A 12309-nucleotide genomic window follows, 5' to 3' on the forward strand; every position below is an offset into this window, starting at 1 on the left:
ACAAACTTCACAGGCATGTTTTGGGGACCTCTGAGACCAATATAAACTTGTCTTAAAGGGGTGAAATTTGTGACCTTTAATGCAGCCATCACTCTGTGACAGTAGGCGCTGGAGACTGTTTCTTCACTCATTCACTGTCATATGATGTCAGTGATGTTTTTAAAGTTCAGATCCATACAACAGGGTTAAATACAGACATATGACATCTCTGGTCACATGACACACCCTTAGCTTTGATTATTTTATAATGTTATGAAGCCGACCTTTGCACAGAAAAGTCATCATATTGACTTTGAACACATTGACGGTTGGATCTGAGTTCCTAACAGCTGTTAAACTGTGTGGTTTTTATATGTTTAGCTTTTAAATCCCTCAAGACCAGCCTTTCCCTCCATTCATTTAGATTTCTGCCTCTCAGCCAGTCTAGCCTCAGGGCCATCCATCTCCTCCTAAATGACCAATCACAGCCAACCAAAGGTTTTCAGTGAAAAAATCGAGCAGTTTGATCAAAGATGTGACTGAATAAAGCGACGGAGACATGCCCTTCTAAAGAAAAGCACAGCATTGACTTTATACCACATATTTATTACATCCAAGACCCACTGAAGATTATTTTGTGACCCATTTATGGGTCCAGACCCATCTGTTGGAAACCAAAGGTTTAGATCAGTGGTGAGCAACCCTCTTCCTCTCTTAATGTGGCCCTGATCTGAATTCATAACATAAAGAAAGCATGATCAAATCTACCATAAAAATATGAATATTTCTATAATTATCTTGATTGCTGGTGTTTGGTTCTTTGAGAGAAATTAGAGATAGAATGGGCTGTAATTGTTTCTTTAAAAATTTCTTTTGGTCATTAAATGCATTTGTAAGAAAAAAGGTCTAAGTCTAAGTAAAATATATAAAAATAACCGGTAAATATTATTTTCAGTGCTCTGAAAAGGTATTTTAAATTGGTTTAAATCTGTTTGCTGATTAAACAGTCCATCATGGAGCTCACTGCTTGGTCAATTGATGGTGATGGTCTGTTTCCTAATATAGCATCTTTAAAGACCAGTACAGATTCTACATCTACCATAAATCTGTCAGGTATCAACCACCTGCAGTTTCCACAGGGTCTGGGATCATAGCGACTAACGGCTCTCCGCGCAGCCTTAGTCTGATTGGTCAGGCTGCTTTTATCTACCTGTGTCTGGTAAGTTGAGCACATTTACCTGACCCTGCTCTAAACATTAATTTGGTGGTGGTGCCAATTTCCTACCCTGATAGAAAAGGTGTGATTTGCTTTGGTATGGACCGAACTTTGCACTGATGGATGCTGTAGAAATGTGGAGTATTATTATCCCTGAATTGTCATCAGAAACTTTTTCTATAATGATGTTTTGAAGCGTAAGAAGAAGCTGAATGTCAATCTTGGCTATTTTTCAGTTATATTTAAAGACTGCACTGTATCCTGATATGCAAAGTGACCATTTTTGGAGAAAATGTGAAGGGCTAAAGACACCAGAGGAGTTCATGAAGTAAAATATTTAACTGACATGGTTTTTAACCAGACCTTTAGTCATAGAGGACTGAAATATTGCTCTTTTTGAAATGTTTGGATGGACTAAATCTAAAGAATGTGGATTATTTTTTTGGCTGTACCCTCTACAGTGTTATAAATATGATCTTGCCTTTTACTAGCAGCTGTTTGGCTGCTGGATAAATGACCACAGGCGCCCTCGCTCTGCCTTTAAACTATGATGGTGTTATGAATGTCAATATTTAGGCCTTCCTCTTATTTATTAGTCAGTGAAATCTCAGTACATGTGAACTGTGGTTGCAGCGTTTTCTGCACATCTTTTTTAACTTTATGCTGATGTGAATGGAGAATATTTATGGGGGTTACTGAATGATTTATTTCTACTGATCTGTGTATGATCTGTGACTGTGTTAAAGGCTGTGGTAATAAATACAGTTTAGGGATTCAGTCTGCTTTATGCCGTCCTTATTTCACTGAAAGGCCTCACCTAACCATGACGATAAAGGCTCATTTATGCTATGGCCTGCTCATTTGATTTCGACAGATTATTAGAGATATGTATGAGGAAATATGTGGGAAAACTAGTTTTCACTCTTCCTGCTCAGTACAGCCAGCATGCATCCTGTAAGCACAAAAAATAACTGATTACTACATCAATCAAGTATTTACAGCTGCATGAGTGAGCCTCAACGATACTGCACTACATTCATGTCACAGTCTTAACATATTTGTATTTTTTTCTCCAATATTCACTATGAAATGAAGTCATCTTTATCAAATACATTCACATGTAGGCTGCCTTTTCTGGGCATTGTGCATTGTGCTTCCTCATTTGTCCGTCTGATTGTACTCACCTCTATCTACATTACTGCAGAAAGATGACATCACTACCCAGAGTGCTTTGCAAAAAAATGACAGCTAGTATGTATTTTTTTTTTAATATTTTCTCTTAAATTTTCAAATCTTGTGTTTGTTTTCACAACATTCACAAAAGGTGGTGAGGAGGGTCTGATCAGGTAAACACATCTCTATAAATATCTACCTACAGGTACAAATAAAGTACCCTGAACCGGGTCATGTAGTGATAAAGGATTTACTAATAATATTCTGAAGGAATTCAAATTAAGTTCAAACTTTTTGGAAGGTTTTGTTTCTCTTTATTGAGCTTTGGTTAGGGATGCACAATGCACATTTCCACCTGGATTTGTAACCAATGTCTGCTGCAATTATCGGCCTACATCATCGCTTAAAATCAGCTGTAAATATCAGTCTATATCAGATGTTTATATCAGCCTATATCAGCTTTACATGTCAGCCTATATCAGCTGTAAATATCAGTTTGTATCAGCTGTACACATCAGTCTATATCAGCTGTAAATATTAATCTATATCAGCTGTAAATATCAGTCTGTTTCAGCTGTACATATCAGTCTTTTTAAGATGTACATATCAGTCTATATCATCCATAAATATCAGTCCCTATCAGCTGTAAATATCAGTTTATATCAGCTGTACATGTCAGTTTTTATCAGCTGTAAATCTCTGTTTCAGCTGTACATATCAGTCTATATCATCTGTAAATATCAGTCTATATCAGCTGTACATATCAGTTTCTATCAGCTGTAAATATCAGTCTATATCAGCTGTAAATATTAGGCTATATCAGCTGTAAATATCAGTCTGTATCAGCTGTAAATATTATTTTATATCAGCTGTACATGTCAGTCTATATCAGCTATAAATATCAGTCTATATCAGCTGTAAACATCATTCTATATCAGCTATAAATATCAGTCTAGGTTCTAGGAAAAACAACACAACACTAAACAAAGGTTTTAAATTCTGTCATTGATTTTTAAATGGGTCTCAAATAAATTTGCTTTTTTTTCCTGTTGTATGTTTTTTAGCTGAGACATTTACCTACTCACCTGTGCTCACCTGTACCTCCTCTCTCTCCCCTGTAGGACAAACTGTGCCTCCCCCATCACATCCTGGAGGAGAAAGGGCTGGTTAAGGTCGGCATCACAGTCCAGGCTCTGGTGGACGAGGGCTCACCTCAGCACGCTCTCCTGACATGAGCCTCAGGGATGCACCGAAACAAGCAACAAATGCACCTGGACGGGCTTGCTCAGTCACACACTGTTTTGGTTGAGCATGGTCAGGGAACTAAAGCAGCAACTAATTCACCAACATTAGGGTTCATTAACTAGGCAGGGTGACACTGAGCAGACTCTGATTGGTTCATTTCTCACCCTTCACAAGGTTTTCTTTTAATTGATGTGAGTGAACAACGCCTTAGCTCGTCAGCTTTATTAAAGAAGCTCAAAATTTTTTTGATGAAGCATCAAAACAACCCAAAAACTTCTTTTATTTATTCTATTTAATGAAAAAAGTTGCACCTGTTTTATTAGAAATAATAAGAAGTATCACGGCTTTTAAATGAAGAGCTAAAAGTGTAAAATATTGACAGAAAAAAATAAATAAGCAACACTAAAAGGAACACTTTACAGAGTTTGAAATTTAGTTTTCAGATAAGCAATTTAGACTAAAATCTTCATCTGTAGGGGGAAAATCCTGATTATTTTAAAGATTTTTTTTTTTTTTTTTTTTTTTAGAGATTCTGTCATTAAAATGATAAAACAGTATCGGGGCCAAGGCAGAGCAGAAAAGGGCCAAACTGTTTGAGATAAAATAAATGAATAATAATCTTTCAGAGAGCACATCTATGTGTTGGACTCTATAAACAGATCTAAGGACATCAGTCTCATCCATGAGTGGATACCAGGGGTAAATCTGAGCACGTTCTGCTTCTGTCTGTGGCCCTGAGGCTCTGATTCTACAAACACATACTGATATTATTCTTCTGCTCTAGCTCCAGTCTGACCGATTGATTCTTTATCTAAAGGTTATTGATTTATTCCTCTTCAAACTTCAGGTAAAAGCCTTTCTGCACTGTGTAAGAAACAGAAACCAAAATCTTCATCCTGGATATTTAAATATTTATAAAATAAGAGGCGCTGTTTGAATCCAGAATATCCCAAAAATATTTTCTCTAATATATTTTAGCTATCTGTTTTTTTTAACTCAGAACGTGTGTGGAGCCATCTGCGCGCCCGTGTTTGTCTCATCATGTGACCCATCTGTCTATGTGTCTTTTTGGACTTTTTTGGCATCCTTACTTCAGCAGATCGTCTTTGCTTTGGTTTTTCTTTATGAGATTCAGTTTGTTAATGTGCCAAAATAAGAATTAAGGAGTCAAAGGAGGATTGAGATATTTAACCTGGGACATTCTAATTTTTATTTTTGTCTCTTATTGTCAGAAATTCACAGAGAACGTTTCGGAATGTCTCCGGTAGAAGAGTTAAAACGTGAAGGATATAACCATCTCACCAGCTTTGGATCATGGACACGCCCACAGCTTTCTAGAGCAGATAGATGCCTCACTTTTATTTAAAAAAAAAAAAAAGAATCACTTTCAATACCTGGAGATGTTCTAAACATGTGAGATTTATCCTGGTGGGTAATAACGGCCTTTTTAGAATATAATACAGAATATTGACACTTTATATGGAAGCCCATTTAAACCTGTTTAAATCAAAACTAGGGACAGTGAGGTGATAAGATTACAAAGTCTGAGATAGTAGATCATATTTATCACGGGGGCTTATTCCAATGATTCTGACTTTAATCTCAAAATAATAACACTGACCATTTCACAATCATTTAGACTTATTTTCTCATAATTATACTCTCTGTTCCATCTTTTTAACTTTTTAATCCATGGTTTTGACGTTTTATTTCATATATAGGTTTAAGATAGAAAATGTGACTTAATCTCATCATTCAGAACGTGACCCAGTTATCAGACCTCTTCCCCACAGTTTCCCAGCGTATCCTCTGACCCCTGGTTAACAAACAATGCTCCCTCTTCAATGGGTTTTTATTCTTTCCTTAACTTTGGACAAACTGACTTCATAGTGAATAATCTGATTCTAATTGAGCCATCTGAATTCATCCCTACTGATCATATGGGCCAGGCAGTGGTGGTTAAATTGGAGCTATCTCAGGGTGGCGCAGGGGTTAACGCTATCGCCTCACAGGAAAGTCTGAACCCTGGTCAGAATCGCTCCCTGCAGATTTGCATGTTCTCTTCATGCATGTGTGGGTTCTCTCCGGGTTCTCCAGCTTCTACCCACGGACCAAAGACATGTTCATTAAGTTAATCAGTGACTCTAAATTGCCCATAGTTGTGAGTGTGACCATGCCTGGTTGTTTGTGTCAGCCCTGCGATTGGCTGGTGACCAGTCCAAGGTGTACCCCGCCTCTCACCCAATGCCAGACTGGATAGGCTCCAACCCCCCCAACCCTGAACGGGATAAGCGGTGTAGAAAATGGGTGGATGGCCGGTTTAGCGTTTGACCTTCATCAGGATGCAGCAATCTACCGAAGACATCAGAACCATCTCTATCTCTGGTTTTAACTCAGTCTGTGTAAAAATAAAACGTCCCAGGTTAAAGACTGAACACAGAGCACTTCCCACAAACTCACTCCACGTCTTCTGCATGGCTGCTTTTATGGTATGGATGTGTAAATGTAACATCAGAGATGTGATTTTAGATTTTTAGACATGAGGACGATGAGAGGAGACGTCACAGCGTCGGCTCTCTACTTCACTACAGACCACGGCCTGGGGGCAACAGTGGCCTGCTGTAGATCTGAATCAAGACTTTAAAGGAGCAGTCAGTTATTTTTTATACCATTATCTGTTCGTCTGAACAAATCACAGCTTTCAGCTTAGCTGATGAATAAAAAAAGGCTACAGGTTCAGGGTCACTCTGAGGTCCCTTTAAAGGCCAAAATGAGACATCATGAGGAGTTTTAAAGTTTAAAATTGTTAGTTTAATGTTTTACTTTGATATAAAGCTGCAGCACATGTCTGACAACGATGATGATTTCCTCACTGCTTCAGAAAAATAAACTCCAGTTTCACTGGATCCATGTGAAAGTTGCCAAAAGAAATATTAGATAACATGAATTTAAACATTCTTTAGTCTGAGTATAGAGTTAGGTTGTCAACTTATCATTCTCAGTCACTTTTCTATGCTTCAAAACAATACCTACTGTGTTATTTCTGACAGGTAGTAACTAAAAGTACCAAAGTTAAAAACTAATCATGCATCAACAGGTTTGATTCAGTAAAGAGGTAGAAGAGGGATTAATCCATCAGATGGTAGTTAAAACACCTGCCTGCTGTCTAAACTGCACAAAAACATCAGCAGTGTTTGAATGAAAGTTAGGCCAGAAACCCAGACCTGGATCTGAGTACACCTGAGCCCATATCTACCTACATTTGTTCATCATGAATGCAGGCGTACTGTACTTGGTATGTTTATATTTTTTTATTATTTAAAAACAAAGACATTTCTCAACTGTCAAGGACTTCAGTTTTGTGTTTGTCCTTGGTATCTGAACATTTCTGGTCTAGTTTCTTTTATTGGTGGATAATCAGAAGTTAAAAGGTTAACTTTGACACTGCTGATTTTATCAGTTCTGTCATGTTTAGTGCAGTTCAGACGATGCAAACCAGGCAGTGTGCAGGAGCTTTCCTGCAGCTACTGAATCCAGAAATTACCTGATATCAGTGCCAAGGACTTGTAGTTTTAATGCCATGGTATCAGTACTGATTGTTGTGTTGTACTGAGAATGAAAATCAGTTTAAAAAAATCAGATGTTTGTTTCCTGATGCACTCTCCTTTTAAACTTAGCTGCTGAATAACCTCACGTATAACTGCTCACATTGCTTACCTATGTTACAGGAGTATTCCAGAATATTCTGAGCAGTTTTTGACTCTCCTAATGGTGAATGATTTAGACTGATGTGGTTAATTGATGAAATTATTAAGATGTTTTAGACATGTCGGTGAGGTAGCAGGATAAACAAGTTTTCTGTTTTTGGGAAATGCAATAAAAGCAGAGACGCAGTCGGCACTTTAATATTTATATCTCTGTTTTGGCTCTAAAATTACCTTTAATCTGATAGAGGGTTTCAATGTGATGCTGGAGTCGCTGTGGTGAAAAGAAAGGGTGTTTTTTTAACGTCTCGTCTTTTGTAAAAATTTAAAATCTTCCTCTCACTCATGTTTTGTACTTTTTCTCACAGCGAGGAGATTTATTTTTGATGTGACTTCTTTTGTTAACAGGAAACCTTTTTGTAACTCTGTGAACCTTTGGTGTGATTTTGTTGTACAGCAGCGTCTGATGAAATGCATGAAATGTCCCTTTAATGTCGCCTTAACTGCTGTGAATACTGTACAGATGCACTGTGTATTTCTCAAGGCTTTATCAGTAAAGACTCAGCTGTTAAAACACCAATCCAGTCTTCTTCTTCTGTCAATCAATCAATCATTAACCTTACCTATAGCTCCTGCAGCGCAAGCCCATTTAAACCTCTGAGCATTTGTAGGTGTGTCGATATGAAGAGCATCTTAAAAGTGATTTTAATCATCCATGGGGGCAGGATGGACTTTTTTGCTAGTTTAAAACATAAACAACCTTCACTTATGTCATGACCCGAGTGGTTGCCATGGTAGCTGCTTCTTCTATCTCCTCCTAGGCAGGTTTGTAAACCCATAGACATAATATACATAGACGCCTCATAGCCTGTGTTTGCCCGCTGCCGCGATACATCAACATGTCCACCATATTGCCAGAGGCAAGACTGCCTCACAAACATATACAACTATTCGAGGGAACTTGAGATTTTCTGAATTAAAAGCACTTGTGTGGACCATGGATGCGAATTAAATGCAATTTTAAATTAACGAATGCACAAATTGTAGACAATAGTTTCATGAGTAGTGCATTTAATACAGACAGCCCTAGATGTTACATATTAGAATTAAGTAGATATTAGGGGCAGTAGTAGTGGGTATACTCCTACTTTATATTCTCTTTAGAAGTGGGTATACTCTATGGTAACAAAAATATAAGTGTGTATACAACATAGAAACTGTTTAGGCTACACAGATGCAGCATAGTATGGAAGTGTATAGTGATCAAAATTCAAAGAAAAGGTCTAACCTGAAAATTATGTTACAGTAACAAAATAACTTTTTTTTCCAATTATGGATGTTTTTGACACATAAATAAAATTGAAATTTAGTGCAACAAGCAATTTCTTAACATAATTGAATTGAAAAAGAAAAGTATTTTTATTTTAATTTTCAGAAAATGCTCTGCTAAATAGCTTTCATAACTCAAATAGTTTGGCTTTTATGAAAACTAAAATGTATTATTAGAAATGCTTTTTCATTTTCAGAGACTGTGTGCAATTTTTGGATCAAAAAATGAATACAACATTCAATTACCTAACTTGTCAATTAATTTTCATCTTCAATTTGATTTTTTTCTGTTTACATTATCAAAATTTTCATTTTTTGAAAATGCTCTTTTGTTTAGCGCACACATTTTTTTATGAAAAGTCTTTGAAAAATGAAAAGGCAATAATAACATAAATGCTTTAAATTTTCAAAATATGTGTGCATTTTTCGACTCAAAAATAAGATAATTCAGTTATTCAATTAGCATTCTCAATTTCATCTTTACTTTTCACAATGTGTGACATTAAAATGAAAAAGACATGGATTTAATTTTCTAAAAATCCTCTGTTAAATATTTCTCATTATGTAAATGGGTAAGCTAACTAATAGGCAGTATCAGAAATGCTTTATAATTTTCAAAACGTGTGTGCACTTTATGACTCATAAATGAAAAAAGATATACAACATGTTGCTACACAGCCATAGTGTTGCTAAGTGGATTACAGAACTTTGTCCATGCTTACACAGTCACAGTTGCTCTGTGCTGATAAACAGAGACTGACTGGACTACAGAGCTCACAGCAGGTTGGATCAGACCCAGTTCAGGTTAATGGGACAACCCTGAGAAGGAAAGGAGCATTACGGAGGAACGGCAAGAGGAACTTTCACATATCAGGACCCTATTTCTGTCTGAGTAAAATGCTTCACCTGTAAAGTAAAGGACAGACTGCTGACATGGTGTGATCATTACAGCAGTGAGCTTACGTTTTTTTGTGTGGACGAAGATGTCTCTAAACTGCTGCATGTGTGGATAGGATTATATATCTGAATCCAGATGAGGAACAACCTCCGGATTTTAAAAACATCAGCCTTCGTGTGGAAGAGGCCTGAAATACACGGTCTAACAACGACAACCAAACACAAGCGAAGAGTAGTGACAATGGAGTCCAGTCATCTTCTCTGACCATCAGTCAACATCCAGTCCTCACCAGAGTACAGTTAGACCAGGACCATCACACTGCCTGGTAGGTGAACTGATTTACAACTTCCACACTCTCCCCATTCACAGACACAGATTAGATGGCAGCATCCAGGATATATACCTGATAAATATCTGGATCTTTGTTTTTCTTTATCAGTTTATCTTATACTGATAATGATCCAGAATCGTTCAGCCTGGTTTCAGAAGTCTTTGGGCAACAGTTCATTTCTCAGCGCTGATTAACCCTCAGACAGAAGAGTTCAAGTTTGACACGTTACTCCTCAGTTATGAAAATGTGACTGTTACACAGTAGATTTGATCATGAAGGGCTAACTGAAATATTTCTTATTATCATACTAATGTCTAACCTTTGGCACTACTACAGCCAGGTCTGCAGAAACAAAGTAAGGCTGGTCCCAGTTCACATGGTTTTAAGCCCAATTTTAGGCCAGATTTGCCCCCTCTGACCTCCTTGCGTTTGATATTCACCATTCTAATTTAGATCATAACGCCTCAGACAGAGCTGACCATTAGCATAAGCAGCCCTGTGTTCAAGTTCTCTTACAGCTCACGAAAATGTCTGCACTGTCATCTCAGCCAGGATTTCACTTTTATTCTTGTCCTTGTTTTTTATTTTTTTTATTTTACTGCCACTGTAACACCCACCAGGACATCCAGCCAAGGATTTCAGCCATCCTCTATGTTTGTTTGTCCTCTGAAGTCTCATTTGATTACATATGAATATGTCCTCATGTTTGTGGTCTCCATGTTTTAAAATTCATTTAATAAAAGTGAAGGAAACACTCCAGGTTTAGGCATAAACATGCACAAATAGCCTGTTTTCTCCCTAATTTTCCAGATATCATGTCTCTAAAATCTGGTTGAGAAATCAGGGTATGATGTTTACATGCCTGAACACAAAGCTTAAGAACAGCAGATAAACCAGGATAATAAAGACCATTTGAACACTCTTAAAATCAGAACTGACGTTTAATGTTCTGGTGTTATGATGATCATAAACTGAAGTGAACTATCAGGTATTGCCTGCAGCTTAAACCACAGTCAAACCTCAGGATCAAATTTAAACATTTTAGTTCTGGTTGCAAGTCCCAGTGGTTTGGTCTCACCAGGATGGAGACTAGTATCCTTGAAGCAGGCAACCTGGTCCAGATCCACTCTGTGGCTCTTTCCCACGTTTTATCACCAACTTTCTCCCTCTCTTCAGCTCTACCTCTGTTTTCTCTGGTTAAGCTGTGAAGGCCAAAAACAATCTTTGAGAAAGTTTGGATTATAAAGTTCTCCATCATCCAACAATATCTGATAAATGTTTTATATAAACACCAGAAACGGGAAGAAAAAACACAACATCATTAAATTAAAATGACATGTCTTCTCATGAATCAGAGATTTTTTTTATTATTAATCATGAGCTCATTGCTTCAGTCATACAAACACAGTTAAATCCCATGAGATTTAAGGAGCCTCTGTATGTTTGCTGACCTATCTGCTGATCCTCCATGGACAGGTGTGATCTCACCTGGAGGGATCAGGGCCGGGTAATGATGTCGTCTAAGCCTCATAGGTGTCATCAATCAAAGGTGTGAAGAAAAACAAGATGAAGCAAACACACTGACACATCAACATGTGATGCAATCATTGCTGAGCACTGATGTTTTTTCCAGAGAAAGGTTCGGTCCATGTGATCTCTGATTTATCAATACTTTTAGAACGGTGACCCTAAGTATGGGCTGAAGGCCCAGGACAGCCACAGTGGCAACACCTCACAGGGTCAGTTTGAGTTTAAGGCCTGGTCCACAGTCAGAGGATATTAAGTGGTTTTCCTTCTCTGATTAAAAAAAATGGTCCTGTCCAAAGATTATGTTTTCAAACATGCACAAAAATGTCCTAAAATGCTCAGTTTTGTGCTGTAAAGATCAAACAGTGTCCGCAGTAGTCTGGCCTTCAATGAGCAGCTGAAGCAGCTCACTCACAGACAACAACCATGGCCTTGGCATGGGAAACTTGTAATTTTGGAGGTGCCATGGGCCTAGTGGACTTTGGGTTCAATATGGCACAATGGATCCTGGCCATCTCCTGGTAAAGCGGACCCTGAATGCCTTCTGATGCAGAGGACCCATAACCTTGCAAAGCAGATGGATACACCCGTTTCCTTGTTTTTCACTGGTGAATCCATCTTGCAAAGCTCCCATCTGAACCGTTTGGGCCCGGTTAGAAAGTGACAAGAGGCAGTACTTTCAGGCGCAGCAGAGTCATGACGTCAGCAAGAGCTAGTGCAGTTATGGTGGAAGAGTCACCCTCCGAGTTTTTCCAAAGCCTCTGCCTTTTCTCAAACGTTTCCTATTGAAGCTTTCCCAGATGGATGTGTGAAACACATCCATCTGGCGTGTCAGATTAGAGGACCCAGGGTCCATCAAGAAGCAGTTGACCCTGTGTTTGTCAAGGGTTTGTGTGTGAGGATTGGA

The 12309-nt window shown here is 38.0% G+C and overlaps 1 protein-coding gene across 2 annotated transcripts in view; it reads left to right on the top strand.

Moving 5' to 3' along the window:
- lrch1 (leucine-rich repeats and calponin homology (CH) domain containing 1) overlaps positions 1–7894 on the top strand; it is a 106121-nt gene extending 98227 nt beyond the window's left edge. For both annotated transcript variants that reach the window (XM_041807775.1, XM_041807776.1), the window contains one exon: positions 3490–7894. In XM_041807775.1, coding sequence (XP_041663709.1) covers positions 3490–3603 — 114 coding nt within the window. In that variant the 3' untranslated portion in view covers positions 3604–7894. The remainder of the gene's footprint in view (positions 1–3489) is intronic.
- Positions 7895–12309: the final 4415 nt, after the last annotated feature.

This window comes from Cheilinus undulatus, linkage group 15, assembly GCF_018320785.1.
Source record: "Cheilinus undulatus linkage group 15, ASM1832078v1, whole genome shotgun sequence".
NCBI lineage: Eukaryota > Metazoa > Chordata > Actinopteri > Labriformes > Labridae > Cheilinus > Cheilinus undulatus.